We start from the raw sequence: 22,497 nt of genomic DNA on the forward strand, positions 1-22,497 counted from the left end.
CTTGTTCGTCCCCAGGATGCTCAACCTGGGGCTCTTTTGGGGAGGTGAGGCGCTATCTCACCTTCCCCCCCCCCTCGCGAAGCCGGGTTGCCTCGGAGCTCGAGGCAAACCCCGCCGGTTTCAGCGCTTGCGGTGGCCGGAAGTGAACATTTTCTTAATCTTAACCTCTTCATGTCTCTTTGGATAGGTGCCACCCCTTTCATTATGTAATGCCAACTGCCTTCCCGGTTATGAGAAGAAAAAGAAGGAGGGCAAGAAGTTTTGTTGTTATGATTGTGATCCATGTCCTCGTGGGATGTTCTCAGATGAGAAGGGTGAGAGATGCCATATTAGCACATAAGAGACATGTTAGTAAATTCTGGGCAAATCAGCAGTGGGGTTTGCTCTGTCTGGTCTCAATTTATATTGCTTATTAACAATAGTAGAATAATTTTGCTTCAATCGCAGTAAACGCGAGGTTTAGATAATTTATTAAGATAATTTATTAATCCGCTGACTTGGATTAGGAGGCACCCTGATGGGTGTTCTAGTTGTTGCCCTTAACCTTCAAGATTGAATACCAGGAGGAAGAGAGCTTAATCTATAATTTTCCATCGCTGTATCTACGTACATAGATATTCTAAACATTACTGCATATAATATTCTTGAATGTTTAATGCAGCTCCTCCCGGTCTGATTCAATGCAACAATACATAAGATTGGTACATGCATTCTGTCCTGGAAGACATTAAAGGTTTGGAGAAGGGAGCATGGAATAGAACTGGTGGTCTTTTCTCTAAGAACAAGGCACTTTTGGACTTCTTCTTCTTCTTCTTCTTCTTCTTCTTCTTCTTCACATTTTCTTGATTTTACACATTTTAATAATGCATTTTATTGTTATTAATCACTACTGTAGCTCCACCCCAAATCTGTTTTGATGCAACAAGTCATAAGCAAGAGGAATTAAAAAAAAAACTGTTAAGCATATTCTGGATTGTTTCCAATAGTGATACAATCTTTTTTTCTTTTTTAGGGTTAGAAACCTGTGCCAGATGTCCTCCTGATCAATATCCAAATGAAGAGCAGGATCAGTGCATTCCCAAGAAACCGAACGTCCTAGGCTTTGGTGAAACTTTGGCCATGGTTTCAACTTTCTTTGTGCTTTTATTCTCTCTGATCACAGCTATGGTACTTGGCATTTTCATTATGCACCGGAACACTGCCATCGTCAAAGCCAATAACAGAAGCCTCACTTACATTCTCCTCATCTCCCTCCTCTTGTGTTTCCTTTGCTCTTTGATGTTCATTGGAATGCCTAATAAGGCAACCTGCCCACTCCGACAAACTGCTTTTGGCATTGTCTTCTCTGTGGCCCTCTCCAGCATCTTGGCCAAGACTATTTCAGTGGTTTTGGCATTCATGGCTACAAAGCCAGGATCCAGGATCAGGAGATGGGTAGGCAAAAAACTGGCTTATTCCATTGTCCTTTCCTGCTCTGTGATTCAAGTAGGAATCTGTGTCTTCTGGCTGGCAACCTCTGCTCCATTCCCAGATGTGGATATGCACTCAATGAGTGAACAAATTATATTACTATGCAATGAAGGGTCAGTCCTCATGTTCTATTGTGTTTTGGGCTACATGGGTTTCCTGGCCATTATCAGCCTCACTGTAGCCTTCTTAGCCAGGAAGTTGCCGGACAGCTTCAACGAAGCCAAGTTCATCACCTTCAGCATGCTGGTCTTCTGCAGTGTTTGGTTCTCCTTTATTCCCACATACTTGAGCACCAGAGGAAAATACATGGTGGCTGTGGAGATCTTCTCCATCTTAGCTTCCAGTGCTGGGCTGCTGGGTTGCATCTTTTCCCCTAAATGCTACATTATTGTGGTGAGGCCTGAGCTGAATAACAGAGAGCAGCTGATACGGAGAAAGATGTAAATAACAGTAGAGTTTGTCATTTCATTTTTTAGATTCATCAGACTTGTTAGCAGGGTAATTTCACTGTGGTAATTACCTGTAATGATCAATATAACAGAATAGATTGTAGCATCGTTTATGTTCTTGATATCCAGCAGAGTTGCATATGAGGTGTAAATGAACTGGGATTAGGTGTATGAAAAAACTATAGATGATATCCATAGCTCATTCTGAGCACCAGAGGAAAATGCATGGTGGCTGTGGAGATTTTCTCCATCTTGGCTTCCAGTACTGGCTTTCTATAATAATAATAATAATAATAATAATAATAATAATAATAATAATAATAATTTATTATTATAATGAATACAGAATTCCATCAAACATTAAAAGCTTCCCTAAACAGGGCTGCCTTGAGATGCACTCCTTGCTTCTCCAGCACAAGCTGAGGCAGGCCCCAGTCCTGCAAAGCACTACAGGCCCCAGAGCCTGACTCCTGCCCATACTCCTGACAATGGCACAGTTGTTACTAAGCATGTCACTCTAAAGGTCTGGTAATTGTTGTTCTCTTTGACCTCTGGTGCGAGGGTATTCCACAGGGTGGGTGCCACTACTGAGAAGGCCCTCTGCCTGGTTCCCTGTAACTTGGCTTCTCGCAGCGAGGGAACCACCAGAAGACCCTCGGCGCTGGACCTCAGTGTCCGGGTAGAACGATGGGGGAGGAGACGCTCCTTCAGGTATACTGGACCAAGGCCATTTAGGGCTTTAAAGGTCAGCACCAACACTTTGAATTGTGCTCGGAAACGTACTGGGATTCCCGTACTGTGAATAATAGAGACAAGTTGATACGGAGCAAAGTATAAATGACAGAAGAGATTGTAGTATATGTTGGGAGTTAGGCTCTGTTACCTTTCTGTCCAGTGTCAGATGTGGGGGTCAAAATAACAGAAGAGATTGCCGTATCATGTATGTTCTTCGTATCCAACATAGTTACATATGAGGTGGATATGAACTGGGACTATGTGTATGAATGAAACTATGGATGAAATCCAACATATCCAACAATCTGAATGCCTACACCTTCCCTTACCCTACTTTTGCTGTATCCACTTTCCCAATAAATTCTTAAACTCCTGAGCAGATGTTGAGCTGCGTACGAAACTGCAGATAGAGAAAAGGGGAAAGGGCACTTTGCAAGCTGCCTTATATTGAGCGAAAGTATTGCTCCATATATCAGGGCCATGCACTACACTCAACCAAGTCTCTGACCAAATTCTGGAAGAATTTGGACAGTTTGGGTTGTATGGTGTGTTGCTGTTGGGAAGAAATATCAGGCAAGAAGTGGAGACAGGCTCTAGCCTGGGAAAATTGTGTATAGTCTGAGACCTTTCTGCTCATCAGCTATGTCTTCCCCAGAGAATGTAAAAGCCTTGTGCCATCTAAGATGCTAGTGAGCTATGACCCTCCCTTCTCTGCTCATCTCATCATTTTTTTTGATGAGAATAACAGACGATGGCTGTCACGGTCCGGTCGGCGGGCGGTTGAAGCCCTGGCTGAGGACATCAGGACCAGAGGCAAGATGGTGGTGTAGAAGCAGGATCATGTGCAGGGCTGAGGGTCCAGCAGCAGGCAGTCGCAGGGTCAAGGAGCAACGCAGAGGCAAAGGTCTGCCTTCCAAACATTCCTTACACCAAGGGAAGCCAATCTCTTGTTCTCCAGATGTTGCTGGACTACAGCTCACATCAGCTTACAATTGGCTATTATTATCATTGATTATGGAAGCTGTAATCCAGAAATATCTGGAGGGGAAAATACTGCCTATCACTGCCTGACAGTGATATACCACCTAGGCTTTGGAATTACTACGTCTTACTAAAATAAAAGACGATGGCACAGTTGTTCCTAAGCATGTCACTCTGCTTCAAACTGTATATATGTGCTCTTTCAAAAAGGAGTTAGGCGTTGAGAGGTTGGGGTTGGCCTAGGGTGTGATTTTTCATTTGTCGTTGGCTGTGGTGGTCTTTGTTTCGTTTGTGAGTGGGATGGGTGGGTTTTTCGGGTCAGGTTGGCCATATTGATTTCTATGCAATTCATGGGTTTTTGTCATTGTCTTGTTGGGATGTGTATGTGATAAAGAGGAACCATACCGGGATGCAGTTGGCTCCCTTCTAAGCACATTTTGACAGGGGAATTGGGGGGGGGGAGATGGATGCCTGCCTACAGGTGGGGTGTTTTTCTTTTTGTTTGTCATTCTGGATGTCCTGCATTAGCTCAAGCCTATAGGACTTGATGACCTTGGAAGACTCTTCCTAATCTATGATTCTGGGGTGTGACAGATATGTTTACTTTGGAAATCTTCCCATTGCTGATGCTCCATAGAGCCAAAAACATTGCACAAAAGTTTATCAGACTTGTAATTATTAAAATTACTATAATCAGTTCACCTGGCAAAGCACCAGAAGGCACAATGAAAAATAAAGAATCAAAAACAAAATCTGAAATGATTAAAAGCACCCCAGGGTTCCATTGACAGCTATGGTAAGGGAGGACAGAGGAGGTCAGGCTCTCTTATTTTACTGAGTTTCCCTCTTTCATTGTATAGGTCAGGTTTTAAATCACTCTATATTATTTAGCATTCAATGCATTTCTTCGTAACAGTGAAAGTGGATACCTGCCCCTTTAAGAACTGAATTTCCAAAGTCGGCTGTCACCAAATCCATCCTATTCAAGTCAGGCTAATGATAGTAAAAATATTGTAGAGAGGCAAAGGAGAGTAGAATGTTATTTGGGATCAGGATGTTGTTGTTGCTGCTGCTTCTGCTGCTTCCCAGTATGGTGCCCAAAGCGCACACTGTTGTTTGCAGCAAAAATAACCCTGTGCATATAAAACATGAGTGGTATGAACCAGGTGACCTTATCATTGGTGGGATAGGGTCCCATATCCATTATGTATCCCCCAGCATTTCCTTCCATGAACACCCATCTCACCTCTTTATTGGCAATCCACTGTAAGTAATTGGACCTTAAGATTTTTTCCTTTATTCTGTATACATTCATATCCATCTAGAAGGTACTTTTGCTTTGGAAAAAATTCTATGAGAAAATTATTTATAATTTATTTAAAGAAACAGTGGTAAGTATTCATAAGTATTTTTTATTCTTGGCTCAGAGTAAAGAGGGGACACACCACAACCTGCTTCATGTTGGACGGTATCTCTCCATCCTCCAATGAAGCATAGATAACTCACTGAACTTCCGCAGTCAATGAGGCAGAATTAAGGTTGTGAGAGCAGTGTGCATGCATCCGACACAGAGCCATGGGAGCACTGCCTCAAAGCCGGTTAAGCCAGGCTTAGGGAGAAGGCCATGAGGATCTGACAAGGTCCTGGTGTCCTCCTGCCTCCTTCACAAAGCCTAGTTGTTAGTAATTGTTCAGTTTTGGGAACTAGGTTGAAAGACTCTGGGACCCTGCCAAAGCCTTGCGACTCCTTCCTAAGGGAAGGCAATGCAAGGTCTAGGTGGGTGCAAATTTTCGGCGTCGAACATGGTGCCATAGTACCCAGGTCTTGCACTGCCAGTCAATCCTATAAAGCTCCATTAAAACAGCCAAGAGAGGCAAGGGTCAAGGGGTCAGTTTGACAACTTCATTTCTTCAAGCACATTCACTACATCCTCTGGCCACAATAATAAAAACTGATCCAGCAAAAATGGAACAGAGAGTGAACTACATACCATTTGACTGGCTCCACTGTATTATGCAATTCTGTCTGAGACTGATTCCATCCCTAAAGTGCTTCCAAAGATGTAGCAACAGACTGCAAACATTATACAGGTAAAAGAGATGCTCTCGTGGCCAGATAACAAAAGAATATTCAACATTGAAAAGCTCTTCCGAACAGCTAGTTGTGGACACAGCTGTACTGAAGAAGTATGCTGTCTTCATGACCGCTCCTTCCCTTCCACGTTCAAGGTGCAGAAATGAAACCTCAGCCATGTTTGAGCTGATTCAGTTTCAGATCACTACCACTTGCTCTCTAGCCATTGATTCTCCTGCCCACAGTAATTTAGCATGGCAGACTTGCATTGGGGAGATCTGGGTTCATATCTCCATTTTCTTGGCCAACTACAACCAAGGGGCTTTCATGAGTATGCAAGGGGAGGAAAGAGAGCTGTGATATCCAGCTTGAGCTGCTATGTTGAAGGATGGTATAAAATTGAAATCATGTCTAAAACACATTGAAAACAATTAGGGCTTTAGATGCACTTAATAATATTTGGATGAAATCCCTTTTACCATCATCACTACTAGCTCATCACTGGGCATTCTTCATATTTAAATGGCAGCTGCAAATTCCTTTATTTTAATTTCATAGCAATTTCTATTGCTAGGGACAGCTACGTACTGACAAAGGGATATAGAACTGATTTCAATAACTGTAGCATAGCCATGTGGCGCAGTTCTTGTTTCTAGTTATAAACAGGAATATGGTTAAAAAACCTGAAGCTTAGTAAGTAAATATCTCTTCTAAATCTATAGGTTCAGATATATTAAAAAATCTGGATCAGGTGGAAGAGAGATCCAAACATTAATTCTAAGAGCACAAAGCAATTTCAATATTTACAATAAGATTTAACAGAGGCAGTTGAAACTCTCACATCTAGATGTTGGGTACTGTTTAATTCTCTATAGAATAATAATAAACTTTATTTGTAGGGTGGTTAGAAAGTTCTACCAACACATCCTCGCCTTGGTGTTTGCTGTTGATGAGATCAATGAGAATCCCAAGATCTTGCCCAATGCCACTCTTGGATTCCACATCTATGATAGCTATTTTAATTCAAGGACGACCTACCGAACCACTCTGGATCTGCTCTTTAAATCACATCACTTTGTCCCCAACTACATATGTGGCATTCATATAAAAGTAGTCGGAGTCATTGGGGGACTTAGCTCTGACACCTCCTCATCCATGGCAGACGTCTTAGGTCTCTACAAGATTCCACAGGTACAATATACTGGAGGTTTCAAAAAATAGGTATTTCATGCTGTAGTTCACTCTACACTCCTACTAGGAAGATGTTGATTCATAAATATCAAGTCAAAAAAGGGACATGGTTGCAATATATTGTTATATTTGAAGGGGTTAGTATGTGCATAAACCAACTATTATCAGAGAGCCAAGTTCCCAAAGATATGTGTTTAATATATTTAGTGGAGGATTATTCGAAAAGTTCCAGTTTGATAAATGGGGCACTTTGATGGGCTCAAATTATAGTGGTACCTCGGGTTACAAACGCTTTAGGTGTTAAGAACTTTTCTTCAGGATGAGAACAGAAATTGTCATCCAGTGGCGTGGAGGCAGGAGGAGGCCCCATTAGCTAAAGTGGTGTTTCAGGTTAAGAAGAGTTTCATGTTAAGAACGGACCTTCGGAACGAATTAAGTTCTTAACCAAAGGTACCACTGTATTTCAATCCTGCAAGCATTATTGTTGAAGGCAGTGCAAGGACAAAAGCTCTCCTGTTCTGGGAGAGAATCCATGTGTACAAGTATGCAGCTGTGATGACTCCCTAAATATTAGGAATTAATATCTACAAAAACCAATGAGCAACATTGTTTCTATGTAAAAAGGGGTCGGTGCTGTCAAAGATGAGTAAATATGGGATATACAGGATTTATATTCAGATAAATGAGTGTGTTGTGAATTCTTGTTTCCACTTGGAAAGGTTTGGCTATTTCCTTTTTCAGATTTCATACGGTTCATTTGAACTGGCCATAAATGATCCCATCAAGTTTGCTTCCTTTTATCGCATGGTCCCCAATGAAGATCTTCAGTACAAGGGAATTATCCAGTTACTTCTGCATTTCAAATGGAAATGGGTTGGGCTCATCACTGCAGCTAATGAAGCTGGGGAACAATTCTTGCAGATCATTGAACCAATGTTTCTCAAGAATGGAATCTGTTCAGCGTTCACAGAAAGAACGGAATACTATGTGCAATTCTCCGGTAACGTGCTTGATATGGTGGATCAAACAAAGATTTTCTCAAAAACTTTCATGAAAAGCAAAGCAAATGCAGTTGTTATATATGGAGAAAGTACATCTATTGTGTGGCTTACAAGTGTTATAATCGCAAGGAATATGATTCAGCTAATACTTCATCAATCTGTGGGGAAACAACCTGAAGGGAAAGTATGGATTACCGCAGCTCAGATAGATTTCATATCAAATATGTTAGGAAAACTTATGGACCCTAATATACAAATGCTCGAAGGTGCTATCTCCATTACGATTCACTCCAAGGAGATTCAAGACTTCTCAGACTTTCTGCAGGGTGTAAAGCCTTCTGGACAAGATGCAGATGGTTTTATCAATGATTTCTGGGAACAAGCCTTTGGTTGTTCACTTTCAAACGACACTGCAATGGCAGACACTATGGGTACATGTTCTGGAGAGGAGTTGCTGGAGAGTCTCCCTGCACCGTTTTTTGAAATGAGCATGACCGGCCACAGCTACAGTATCTATAATGCTGTCTATGCTCTGGCACAAGCTTTACATATTAGGTGCTCATCTGAAGCCACCTGCAAAAGGATAAAGGGCGGAAACAGACTCTTTCCTCAGAATGTAGAGCCTTGGCAGGTAGGGTTTCCTGTTACAAAGTCTTTACTGTATAACCTGCTCAGTTTTGCGCACTCCATTGATATAAATAAATGCCAACTCATATTGTATAAGTAAATAAGGAAAATTATAAACCTTAATACATCAAAATAAACATTAGCTGATTTTATTGTGATCCCTTCCAATGCCACAGTTACATGATCCTATGATTCTGGAAAATATTTCCTTGAATTTGCCCTGCCTGACTTCCATTAAAGTAAAAATTCTTTTTCAGTGGGAGGCTGCCTTTCTTCTAGGAGAACATGAATTCTAGGGACATTTTGTAAGTATCTTCAACAAAGCCCCTCTCACTTCTTATGTCCTGTGGTGTGACATGCTGTAGCCAAGAGCTGATGCCCTCCACTTGTGTTGGATATGTGATTACTAGTGGAAGAGTCCAGTACATCTAGAGGTGTGGCAAAGGTTGTAACCAATCTGCCATTGAATGCTGAGGGAGCCCCTTCACATATCCACCTAGAATATATTCCCTTTAGAGGTGAGGACTTTTATATGAGGGAACAATTGCACACTGCTCTACTGTGTGTCCTAAATAAATCTTATTACCCAGGAACCTATACTCACACAACACTGCACAAAAAGAGGTTTGTTGGTTATCAGAAGAGGGCATACATTGACTAAATGCACTGTAACTAATACAGAGCAACATATAGCTACACTCATACAGAAATCATGGATGCCCTGAATTAATAAACTCAAGCGCCTAACATGTGGGCTATAGCTAAATGTGTTTTATTTGGGTTTTTTTTATTGGTTTTCAATTTTATACATACTAGGATACAATTTCTATTTACAAATTATATTTCTCTTGCTCCTTAGAGCTGGCTTCCTTTCCTCCGTCTTTTGTCTTCTTTATATCATCACTTCTTTTTGCGCATTGTTTTACAATTTACGTATATTTAATTACATCTCTACACACTGTTTCTGTAAAAAATTAATCTGTTTTACATTGTTTGTTAATTAAATTCATAAATCATAAAGTCTGTTTATAGTATTTTACCATGCTATTATCCTTATTATAATGAATAGAATTTTCAAAATATGTTATGAGGTTTGATTCATTCCACTTGCAATCTTTCTATTAACACGTTTTATTGATATAATCTAAAAAAAATCCCCCTTCTTTTTGATAAGTTTTGTTGCCCTGCTGCCATATTTTTGCACTTAAATTTGCTATTTCCATATATTCAATCATTTTCTGCTGCCAGTCCTCGACTGTGGGTATTTGTTTCTGTTTTCACACCCATGCCAGTATAATTCTTGCCCCTGTTGTCCCATAGAGGAAGAATTTTTGATCATTTTTTTCAATGTCTGCCCCAACCATTCCCAGCAGAAATGCCTCTGGTACTTTTTTGAAAGTATATCTAAAGATTGTATTGAGCTCATTGTAAATGTCTTTCCAGAATCTTTTGATTTTATTGCATTTCCACCATATGTGGACAAAGTCTCCCTCCTTAATTTCACATTTCCAGCAGTTCTTATTTGCCATTTTATACATTATGGATAGTTTGGCTGGGGTGACGGACCATCTGTACATCATTTTATATATGTTCTCTTTTCATAGCTGCCAAGTCTCCCTTTTTTCGCGGGAAACCCTCGGATTTTAATCCGTTTCCCGCTGTTATCCCGAATAGAAGCAAATCCCGGAAATCCCCCATATTTCCTACCTGCCAGGGAGGCTCCATTTCGGGTGCCGCTCTGCCCATGTCTGGGCACTGGAAATCAGGCAGCGCCGGCACAGGAGGTTGCTTCTATGCATGTTTAGACATGCGTAGAAGTGACTTCCGGTGCCGTGCAGCTGCTGATCCCGCATTTTTCAGCAGGAGTCTTTTAGTAGTGTACATAGCTAAATGTTTCTACGTTGCATTAATATAATATCTTGAGAACATAAGCTCTTAGCCCTTTTTTTGCCCATCATCTAAAATCTCTTCTATAGCTTGAATCTTAACAAAGGCTACTCTGAAAGGTCTACAGCCTTTATGTGCATATCTCATGACTGTTGAGTTTACACTGATTCACGATTTCCCTGCTGAAATTTGGGTCCCCTCCATTGGGAACTGAAGTGGTGAACTCCTGGAGGAAAAGAACTTATATTCTTCCAGGAAAACTACTAAATTATCTTAGACTATTACAACACTTCATAGACCTTTTGATTCTCTTTCCACCTAGCTGCACTCATTCCTGCAGAGGATCTCATTCAACAACAGTGCTGGGGATGAAGTTACATTCAATGAACACAGAGAATTAGCAGGTGGATTTGATATTACAAACTTGGTCACTTTCCCAAATACTTCCTATGTCAGGGTCAAAGTAGGAAAGCTGGATCCTCAGGCCCCTCCTGGAAAAGAGCTCACCATAAATGGGGACAGAATCCAATGGCACAGAGTCTTCACTCAGGTAAGGAAATCACTGCACATAGGGGTGGCATTTTGGGGCATTAGCAAAATGCGACAGAGTGCGTGCAGAGTAGACCACACAGATGGAATCACTGAAGAAATGCAAATATATATTTGCATGGTTTAATAACAAAACTCCTCTAACATACATCTTACATAGTGTCTGTAATCGTCACCCACCCATACAGCACATCATAAACCATTCACAATTGCTGCCCACTACAAACACTGCTACTAATAACTCATTCCTCAGTCCCTGGTCATGGGACCGAGACAGCTCTGGTCACCTTAACAGATGATCTCCGTAGACAGCTGGATCAAGGTGCGTCAGGACTGCCGATTCTTTTAGATTTGTCAGCAGCCTTTGATATGGTCGATCACGAACTTTTAGACCACCGCCTTGCCGACGTGGGGATTCAGGGCACAGTCCAACAATGGCTGCATTCCTTTATCTTTGGTCGGGGACAGAGGGTGGCGCTAGGGAGGGAGTTGTCGCCGCGGCACTCCTTGGTGTGTGGAGTCCCGCAAGATGCAATCCTTTCCCTGATGATTTTTAATATCTTTATGCGCCCCCTTGCCCAGATTGTCCGGAGTTTTGGGCTGGGTTGTCATCAATATGCTGATGACACCCAGATCTATCTGTTGATGGACAACCGCCCTGCCTCAGCCCCGGACACACTGACCAAGTGCTTGGAAGCTGTGGCTGGAGGCTACGTGAGAGCCGGTTGAAGCTAAATCCTTTGAAGACAGAGGTCCTCTGGCTGGGTCGGGACGATATGGGGTTGGGGGGCCAACTTCCATATCTGGCAGGGGCTCAATTAGTGCCAGCACCTTCTGTCAAGAGTTTGGGTGTAACCTTCGACGATTCCCTTTCCATGGAGGCGCAGGTTGCAGCCACAGCTAAGGTGGCATTTTCCCATCTCCGCCGTATCAAGGAGTTGGTCCCTTACCTCTCTCGCCCTGATCTGGCCACAGTGATCCATGTGACGGTCACCTCCAGGCTTGATTATTGTAACTCGCCCTACGCGGGGCTGCCCTTGAAGCTGACCCAGAAACTCCAGCGGGTGCAGAATGCCGCAGCGAGGCTCCTTACGGGGTCCCGGCCACGGGATCACATTCATCCAGTGCTTTAACAGCTGCACTGGCTCCCGGTGGAGTACAGGATCAGGTTTAAGGTGCTGGTTCTGACCTTTAAAGCCCTATGCGGCTTGGGACCCCCGTACCTACGGGACCGCCGCTCCTGGTATGCCCTGCGGAGGACCTTAAGGTCCACCAAACAACAATATTCTGGAGATCCCGAGCCATAAGGTGGCTAGATTGGCCTCTACTAGGGCCAGGGCCTTTTCAGTATTGGCCCCAACTTGGTGGAACGCTCTTTCACAGGAGACCAGGGCCCTGTGGGATTTGTCATCTTTCCGCAGGGCCTGCAAGACAAAGCTGTTCTGCCTGGCCTTTGGGCTGGACTTAGTCTGACCCCTGTGTTTTCCTCCCTCGTGGCTGGATTTATGGATTACTTAAAATGAGGCTGCATTTTAAATTTTAATATTGTATTTTAATATTGTATTTTAATCTGTATTTTAATTAATTGCTTTTTATGTTTTATTGTGATTTTATTGGTGTTACCCGCCCTGAGCCCGGTTCTGACAGGGGAGGGCGGGGTATAAATAAAAAATTGTTATCATTATTATTATTATTATTATTATTAAAATGCCAAAAAAGACACTGTCAAACTAAGAAGGACCAATGGCTATCAGAGAGTGTCATCCAACATGCTTGTTTGTTCATGGCAGCGCTCTTGAACAACGCTCAGTGTTAGATAGAATGCTAGGCTAACTGTATCATTGTGAATAAACACAGGAATCTACTAGAGTTTTTCAAATGCCGCTTGAGACTCTAGGGTTGAATTGGAATGATAGAAGCAGGGGCATATGCAGGAGATTTTCAGGTTGGCCATGCCACGGGCCCAGACCCGGGAGGAGCAACTGCAAAATCATGCCTTCCTTGGAGTGGCTTGGAGCCCGGATGCTCATTGATGTACTCCATGGGCTGCAGGGCAAGGCATGCAGGCTCCTCTCAGTGGCTCAGTGGAGGAATCCAGGTGCTTGTCATAGTCCTCTGCTGCCAGCCATGGCAGAGCTCAGTGGATGGAGAAGCAAGCCAACCAGCCAAACCTCAGGGGGGTACTTGCCTGGAGGCAGAGTCCATATACACGCTCCAGTCCAGTCCAGTCGAAAGGTCAGGAATATCTCAGTTTATGTAGTCAGACAATCCAGGGGTCGAGAAAGCCAAAGGGTCAAAGGTCATGAGAAAGAAGCAGCAGCAAGGTCTGATCAGGAATGACAAAAGTTGTTTCCAGCAACTGACTGAGGATGGGAAGCCTGCTTAAGAAAGCTGGAACCAGCTGGTTCTCTTCAGGAGCAAGAAGGCTGATCAGCAGCAGGTGGAGTCCCTTCACCTTCTCCTCCTTCAGGCTGCTGCCCACAGGAGAAGCCAACTCCTGACCAATGACACCACTGGCGTTGGCCATCAGAGGAGCTGTGCAGTTTCACATCCCTAGTTAGCTGTTGGCACTGTTGTGCCAAGCTTAGCTTGGAGGGAAGAAAAGAGACTGTGGTGGATGGAGTTGCAAGAAATAGAAGGTAAGCAGGTGGTATGTAAAGTGAGGGAGGAAGACTGCCAGGCAGACAGACCAAGAAAGGCAGGAGGAGAAGCAGAGCAGTCCCAACCCTGATGGCCGAGGGGGAGCACAAAAGGTGATGACAAGCAAAGTTTTAGAAGTTCTGTTCCATGGTCTCTTCCGAGGGCACAGGGGAGCCTAGGCACACCTCAACACAGAAGGCATCAATATCCTCCCAAGCAGATCTCAGTTTTACTAGAACTAAAAGTGGCAATATGTTTGCTCCTGCTTTGAGGATATATATTATAAAGAAAAAGAGCACTGGGTAAAGTTCAACAACAATTGACATCTTCAGTACTTCTGCCCAGAAAGGAATTATAATTTTACAACTTCAAAATATTGAAAGGTAAAGGGACCCTTGACCGTTAGGTCCAGTCATGACCGACTCTGGGATGGCTGTGCTCATCTCGCATTATTGGCCAAGGGAGCGGGCATACAGCTTCCAGGTCATGTGGCCAGCATGACTAAGCCGCTTCTGGCAAACCACAGCAGCACACAGAAATGCCGTTTACCTTCCCGCTTGGAGCGGTACCTATTTATCTACTTGCACTTTGAAGTGCTTTCGAACTGCTAGGCTGGCAGGATCAGGGACCAAGCAACGGGAGCTCACTCCGTCGTGGGGATTCGAACCGCCGACCTTCTGATTGGCAAGCCCTAGGCTCAGTGGTTTAACCCACAGCGCCACCCGCGTTAATTCCGTTCTACATCCAACAGTGCCTGTTTCAGCCTAAATAAATTCCGTATAAAGTAAAGTACCATTGGAATATTGATGTAAGATAGTTCTCTTTCAGGTTCACACTAATAAACATTTTTGGAAAGTTTTAATGCCCACATCCATTTTGCTTTCAGGATTGTTAACCCAATAATTGCTAAATAACATTCCCATTTCCTTTTATATGGAAGATGAAGATATTCTTTTTCTTATATTGAGTATATGGATCCTACATTTAACATTTTTGGCCCTCTTATTTACTGATAGATCACCTGATGTTAGATGAAATCCCCTGAAACATTTTCTTAACCTCTTCATGTCTCTTTGGACAGGTGCCACCCCTTTCCTTATGTAATGCGTACTGCCTTCCTGGTTATGAGAAGAAAAAGAAGGAGGGCAAGAAGTTTTGTTGTTATGATTGTGATCCATGTCCTCGTGGGATGTTCTCAAATGAGAAGGGTGAGAGATGCCATATTAGCACAGATGAGACATTTTAGTAAATTCTGAGCAAATTAGCAGTGGGGTTTGCTCTGTCTGGTCTCAATTTATATTGTTTATTAACAATAGTAGAATAATTTCACTTCAGTTTCAGTAAAAGCTGACCTTATAAATAAATTATCTTAACATTCAAAAGTGAATACCATGAGGAAGGGAGCTTAATCTATAGTTTCCCAAGACTGTATCTATGGACATTGATATTCTAAACATTACTGCATATAATATTCTCGAATGTTTAATGCAGCTCCTCTCGGTCCAATTCAATGCAACAATACATAAGAATGGTACATGCATTCTGTCATGGAAGACACTAAAGGTTTGGAGAAGGGAGCATGGAATAGAACTGATGATCTTTTCTCTAAGAACAAGGCACTTTGGAGATTTTACACATTTTAATAATGCATTTTATTGTTATTAACCACTACTATAGCTCTACCCCAAATCTGTTTTGATGCAACAAGACATAAGTAAGAGGATTTAAAAAAAAAACCTGTTAAGCATATTCTGGATTGTTTCCAATAGTCATACAATCTTTTTTTCTTTTCTTTTATAGGCTTGGAAACCTGTGCCAGGTGTCCGGAAGATCAATATCCAAATGAAGAGCAGAATGAGTGCATTCCCAAGAAACCGAACATCCTAGGCTTTGGTGAAACTTTGGCCATTGTTTCAACTTTCTCTGTGCTTTTATTCTCTCTGATCACAGCTGTGGTACTTGGCATTTTCATTAAGCACCGGAACACTGCCATCGTCAAAGCCAATAACAGAAGCCTCACTTACATTCTCCTCATCTCCCTCCTCTTGTGTTTCCTTTGCTCTTTGATGTTCATTGGAATGCCTAATAAGGCAACTTGCCCACTCAGACAAACGGCTTTTGGCATTGTCTTCTCTGTGGCCCTCTCCAGCATCTTGGCCAAGACTATTTCAGTGGTTTTGGCATTCATGGCTACCAAGCCAGGGTCCAGGATCAGGAGATGGGTAGGCAAAAAACTGGCTTATTCCATTGTCCTTTCCTGCTCTGTGATTCAAATGGGAATCTGTGTCTTCTGGCTGGCAACCTCTCCCCCATTCCCAGATGTGGACATGCACTCAATGAGTGAAGAAATTATATTACTATGTAATGAAGGGTCAGTTCTCATGTTCTATTGTGTTTTAGGCTACATGGGCTTCCTGGCCATTATCAGCTTGACTGTGGCCTTCTTAGCCAAGAAGTTGCCTGACAGCTTTAATGAAGCCAAGTTCATCACCTTCAGCATGCTGGTCTTCTGCAGTGTTTGGTTCTCCTTTATTCCCACATACCTGAGCACCAGAGGAAAATACATGGTGGCTGTGGAGATCTTCTCCATCTTGGCTTCCAGTGCTGGCCTGCTGGGTTGCATCTTTTCCCCTAAGTGCTACATTATTGTGGTGAGGCCTGAGCTGAATAACAGAGAGCAGCTGATACGGAGAAAGATGTAAATAACAGCATAGTTTGTTATTTAATTATTTAGATTCTGTAGACTTGTTAGCAGGGTAATTTCACTGTGGTTTTTCATGAATGGAAGTTACCCTCAATAATCAAAATAACATAAGAGATTGTCTCATCATTTATGTTCTTGATATCCAGCATAGTTGCATATGAGGTACAGATTAACTGGGATTAGGTGTTTGAAAAAAACTATGGATGATATCCATTGCTCATTCTGAGCAGCAGAGGAAAATCCATGGTGGCTGTGGGATTTTCTCCATCTTGGCTTCCAGTACTGGCTTGCTGGCTTCCCTCTTTTCCCCTAAATTTTACATTATTTTTATACTGCCTGAACTGAATACTAATACTAATACTAATAATTCATTATTATACCCCGCCCATCTGGCCGGGTTCCCCCAGCCACTCTAGGTGGCTTCCAACAAAATATTGAAATACAGAAATCCATCAAACATTAAATGCTTCCCTAAACAGAGCTGCCTTAAGATGCCTTCTAAAGGTCTGGTAATTGTTGTTCTCTCTGACCTCTGGTGGGAGGGCATTCCACAGGGTGGGTGCCACCACCGAGAAGGCCCTCTGCCTGGTTCCCTGTAATTTGGCTTCTCGTAGCGAGGGAACCGGCAGAAGGCCCTCGGCGCTGGACCTCAGTGTCTGGGCAGAATGATGGGGGAGGAGATGCTCCTTCAGGTATACTGGACCGAGGCGGTTAAGGCCTTTAAAGGTCAGCACCAACACTTTGAATTGTGCTTGAAAACATACTGGGATTCCCGTACTGGGAATAATAGAGACAAGCTGATACGGAGCAAAGTATAAATGACAGAAGAGATTGTAGTATATGTTGGGAGTTAGGCTCTGTTACCTTTCTGGCCAGTGTCAGATGTGGAGGTCAAAATAATAGAAGAGATTGCCATATCATTTATGTTCTTCGTATCCAGCATAGTTACATATGAGGTGGATATGAACTGGGACTATGTGTATGAATGAAACTATGGATGAAATCCAACATATCCAACAATCTGAATGCCTACAACTTCCCTTACCCTACTTTTGCTGTATCCACTTCCCCAATAGATTCTTAAACTCCTGAGCAGATGTTGAGGTGCGTAGGAAACTGCAGATAGAGAAAAGGGGAAAGGACACTTTGTAAGCTGCCTTATATTGAGTGAAAGTATTGCTCCATATATCAGGGCCATGCACTACACTCAACCAAGCCTCTGTCCAAATTATGGAAGAATTTGGACAGTTTGGGTTGTATGATGTGTTGCTGTTGGGAAGTAATATCAGGCAAGAAGTGGAGACAGGCACTAGCCTGGGGAAATTGTGTATAGCCTGAGACCTTTCTGCTCATCAGCTATGTCTTCCCCAGAGAATGTTAAAGCCTTGTGCCATCTAAGATGCTAGTGAGCTATGACCCTCCCTTCTCTGCTCATCTCATCATTTTTTTTGATGAGAATAACAGACGATGGCACAGTTGTTACTAAGCATGTCACTCTACTTCAAACTGTATATATGTGCTCTTTCAAAAAGTCGTTAGGCGTTGAGAGGTTGGGGTTGGCCTAGGGTGTGATTTTTCATTTGTGGTTGGCTGTGGTGGTCTTTGTTTCATTTGTGAGTGGGGTGGGTGGGTGTTTCGGGTCAGGTTGGCCATATAGATTTCTATGCTATTCATGGGTTTTTGTCATTGTCTTGTTGGGCTGTGTATGTGATAAAGGGGAACCATACCAGGGTGAAGCCGTCTTCTTCTATTGCACATATTTCTGTAAATCAAGAAAATCTTTAATTAAAAAAAACAAGTAGTTAGGCTGTGTCAGGCCGGCTCTAGGTAAGGTCCCGGTGGTGCGGGGTGGCAGGGTGCCGGGCTGGGAGGCGGAAACCGGGTGGGACGCTGCGAGGGCGGGGTCGTCAGAGTGATCTGCGCGTCTCAGCGCCAGGGCGCCCAACCTGCTCCAGACTGCCCTGGGCTGTGTTACCCTGGGTCTCTATATCCTGATATGGTTGGACCCTTTCCATCATTGTTCCCTGATATAGCGACCTGAAGGTACTGCCCAATTTGTTTTTAATGTTCCTAGATGATGCCAATAAAGGTTTTGCTTGCTTGCTTGCTTGCTTGCTTGATCATTGTTTCCAAGATTCAGTAAATGTATTCGATGTTACATATGTCAGAGACTGTAAGGGCCAGTAGCAGTAAGAAATTAGACAAATGGGGAAAGGATGCAGTTGGCTCCCTTTTCTTTTTGTTCGTAATTCTGGATGTCCTGCATTAGCTCAAGCCTATAGGACTTGATGACCTTGGAAGACTCTTCCTAATCTATGATTCTGGGATGTGACAGATATGCTTACTTCGGAAATCTTCCCATTGCTGATGCTCCATTGAGCCAAAAACATTGCACAAAGGTTTATCAGACTTGTAATTATTAAAATTACTATCATCAGTTCACCTGGTAAAGCACCAGAAGGCACAATGAAAATAAGGAATCAAAAACGAAATCTGAAATGATTAAAAGCACCCCAGGGTTCCATTGACAGCTATGGTAAGGGGGGAGAGAGGAGGCCAGGCTCTGTTATTTCACTCAGTTTCCCTCTTTCATTGTATAGGTCAGGTTTCAAATCACTCTATATTATTTAGCATTCAATGCATTTTTTGGTAACAGTCAAAGTGGATACCTGCCCCTTTAAGAACAGAATTGCCAAAGTCGGCTGTCACCAACTCCATCCTGTTCAAGTCAGGCTAATGATAGTAACAATATTGTAGAGAGGCAAAGGAGAGTAGAATGTTATTTGGGATCAGGATGTTGTTGTTGCTGCTGCTTCTGCTGCTTCCCAGTATGGTGCCCAAAGTGCACACTGTTGTTTGCAGCAGAAATAACCCTGTTCATATTCCACATGAGTGGTATGAACCAGGTGACCTTATCATTGGTGGGATAGGGTCCCATATCCATTATGTATTCCCCAGCATTTCCTTCCATAAACACCCACCTCACCCCTTTCTTGGCAATCCAGTGTAAGTAAATGGACTTTAAGATTATTTCCTTTAATCTGTATACATTCATATCCATCTAGAAGGTACTTTTGCTTTGGGGAAAAATGCTATGAGAAAATTATTATTATTTTATTTTTTAAAAAAACAGTGGTAAGTATTTATAAGTATATTTTATTCTTGGCTCAGAGTAAAGAGGAGACACACTACAACCTGCTTCATGTTGGACGGTATCTCTCCATCCTCCAATGAAGCATAGATAACTCACTGAAATTCCCCAGTGAAGGAGGCAGAATTAAGGTTATGCAAGCAGTGTGCATGCATCCAACACAGAGCCATGGGAGCACTGCCTCAAAGCCGGTTAAGCCAGGCACTGGGCTGCAATGTTGAAGGGTGGTATAAAATTGAAATCATGTCTAAAGCACATTGAAAACAATTAGGGCTTTAGATGCACTTAATAATAATTGGATGAAATCCCTTTTACCATCATCACTACTAGCTCATCACTCATTCTTCATATTCAAAATGGCAGCTGCAAATTCCTTTATTTTAATTTCATAGCAGTTTCTATTGCTAGGGACAGCTAGGTACTGACAATGGGATATAGAATTGATTTCAATAACAGTAGCATAGCCATGTGGCACAGTTCTTGTTTCTAGTGATAAACAGGAATATGGTTAAAAAAACCTGAAGCTTAGTAAGTGAATATCTGTTCTCAATCTATAGGTTCAGATATATTTAAAAAAATCTGGTTCAGATGGAAGAGAGATACAAACATCAATTCTAAGAGCACAAAGCAGTTTCAATATTTACAATAAGATTTAACAGAGGTGGTTGAATCTCTCACATCTAGATGTTGAATAAAAAAATTCTTTCAGTAGCACCTTAAAGACCAACTAAGTTTTTATTTTGGTATGAGATTTTGGTATCTGAAGAAGTGTGCATGCACACGAAAGCTCATACCAAAATAAAAACTTAGTTGGTCTTTAAGGTGCTACTGAAAGAATTATTTATTTTACTTCAACCCAGACCAACACGGCTACCTACCTGTATCTAGATGTTGGGTACTGTTTAATTCTCTATAAAATACTAACACGCTTTATTTGTAGGGTGGTTAGAAAGTTCTACCAACACATCCTCGCCTTGGTGTTTGCTGTTGATGAGATCAATGAGAATCCCAAGATCTTGCCCAATGCCACTCTTGGATTCCACATCTATGATAGCTATTTTGATTCAAGGATGACCTACCGAACCACTCTGGATCTGCTCTTTAAATCCCATCACTTTGTCCCCAACTACATATGTGGCATTCAGAAAAATGTAGTTGGGGTCATTGGGGGACTTAGCTCTGACACCTCCTCATCCATGGCAGACGCCTTAGGTCTCTACAAGATTCCACAGGTACAATATAATGGAGGTTTCAAAAAATAGGTATTTCATGCTGTAGTTCACTCTACACTCTTACTAGGAAGCTGTTGAATCAAGTCGAAAATGGGACATGGTTGCAATATACTGTTATATTTGAAGGGGTTAGTATGTGCATAAACCAACTATTATGAGAGCGCTAAGTTCCCAAAGATTATGTGTTTAATGTGCAAAAGTGGTGTTTCAGGTTAAGAAGAGTTTCATGTTTAGAACGGACCTTGGGAATGAATTAAGTTCTTAACCAGAGGTACCACTGTATTTCAATCCTGCAAGCATTATTGTTGAAGGCAGTGCGAGGAGTAAAGCTCTCCTGTTCTGGGAGAGTATCCATGTGTACAAGTATGCAGCTGTGATGACTCCCAATATATTAGGAATTAATATCTACAAAAACAAATGAGCAAAATTGTTTCTATGTAAAAATGGGTCAGTGCTGTCAAAGATTAGTAAATATGGGATATACAGGATTTATATTCAGATAAATGAGTGTGTTGTGAATTCTTGTTTCCACTTGGAAAGGTTTGGCTATTTCCTTTTTCAGATTTCATACGGTTCATTTGAACTGGCCATAAACGATCCCATCAACTTTGCTTCCTTTTATCGCATGGTCCCCAATGAAGATCTTCAGTACAAGGGAATTATCCAGTTACTCCTGCATTTCAGATGGAAATGGGTTGGGTTCATCACTGCAGCTAATGAAGCTGGAGAACAATTCTTGCAGACCATTGAACCAATGCTTTTCCAGAATGGAATCTGTTCAGCGTTCACAGAAAGAACGGAATACTATGTGCAATTCTCCGGTAACGTGTTTGATATGGTGGATCAATCAAAATTTTTCTCACAAACTTTCATGAAAAGCAAAGCAAATGCAGTTGTTATATATGGAGAAAGTACATCTATTGTGTGGCTTATATATACTATTATTGCAAGGAATATGATTCAGCTAATACTTCATCCATCTGTGAGGAAAGAACCTGAAGGGAAAGTATGGATTACAGCAGCTCAAATAGATTTCATATCAAATATGTTAGGAAAACTTATGGACCCTAATATACAAATGCTCCAAGGTGCTATCTCCATTACGATTCACTCCAAGGAGATTCAAGACTTCTCAGACTTTCTGCAGGGTGTAAAGCCTTCTGGACAAGATGCAGATGGTTTTATCGAAAATTTCTGGGAACAAGCCTTTAGTTGCTCACCTTCAGAAGCCTCTCCAATGGCAGGCATTTTGGATACATGTACTGGAGAGGAGTTGCTGGAGAACCTCCCTGCACCGTTTTTTGAAATGAGCATGACCGGCCACAGCTACAGTATCTATAATGCTGTCTATGCTCTGGCACAAGCCTTACGTATTACTTGCTCACCTGAAGCCACCTGCAAAAGGATAAAGGGTGGAAACAGACTCTTTCCTCAGAATGTAGAGCCTTGGCAGGTAGGGTTTCCTGTTACAAAGTCTTTACTTTATAACCTGCTCAGTATTGCACACTCCATTGATATAAATGCCAACCCATACAACCCATATTGTATAAGTAAATAAGGAAAATAATAAACCTTAATATATCAAAACAAACATTAACTGATTTTATTGTGATCCCTTCCAACGCTTCCCTCCACTTGTGTTGGATATGTGATGGCTTGTGGAAGAGTCCAGTCAGGGCCGGCGCCTCCATTTAGGCGAGCTAGGCCGTTGCCTAGAGCACTGAAATGGAGGGGGCGCTGGCCAGCCTGCCCCCCGCCCCCCGCCGCCCGGGGAGGGCTCCACTGGATCGTGGAAGGGGAGTGAGGG

At 42.4% G+C, this 22,497-nt stretch overlaps 2 protein-coding genes across 2 annotated transcripts; both read left to right on the forward strand.

The window, feature by feature from the left end:
* Positions 1–295: 295 nt before the first annotated feature.
* LOC132592983 (vomeronasal type-2 receptor 26-like) lies at positions 296–1,914 on the forward strand. Its single transcript, XM_060281311.1, has 2 exons — positions 296–314; positions 1,013–1,914. The coding sequence occupies exons 1-2, from the start codon at positions 296–298 to the stop codon at positions 1,912–1,914; spliced, it is 921 nt and encodes a 306-aa protein (XP_060137294.1).
* A 5,789-nt stretch (positions 1,915–7,703) lies between these two features.
* Positions 7,704–16,305, forward strand: LOC118095566 (vomeronasal type-2 receptor 26-like). The gene is made up of 2 exons (XM_060281312.1): positions 7,704–8,331; positions 15,404–16,305. The coding sequence occupies exons 1-2, from the start codon at positions 7,704–7,706 to the stop codon at positions 16,303–16,305; spliced, it is 1,530 nt and encodes a 509-aa protein (XP_060137295.1).
* The last annotated feature ends 6,192 nt before the right edge of the window (positions 16,306–22,497 follow it).

This window comes from Zootoca vivipara, chromosome 13 (assembly GCF_963506605.1).
Source record: "Zootoca vivipara chromosome 13, rZooViv1.1, whole genome shotgun sequence".
NCBI classification, from domain to species: domain Eukaryota; kingdom Metazoa; phylum Chordata; class Lepidosauria; order Squamata; family Lacertidae; genus Zootoca; species Zootoca vivipara.

What these genes read in the sequence shown, in the direction of transcription:
- LOC118095566 (XM_060281312.1), top strand. Translation starts at nt 7,704, where the DNA reads ATGGTCCCCAATGAAGATCTTCAGTACAAGGGAATTATCCAGTTACTT. An exon ending in TGCAATGGCAGACACTATGG is followed by an intron (nt 8,332 to 15,403) that starts GTACATGTTCTG and finishes TTTCTTTTATAG; the next exon opens with GCTTGGAAACCTGTGCCAGG.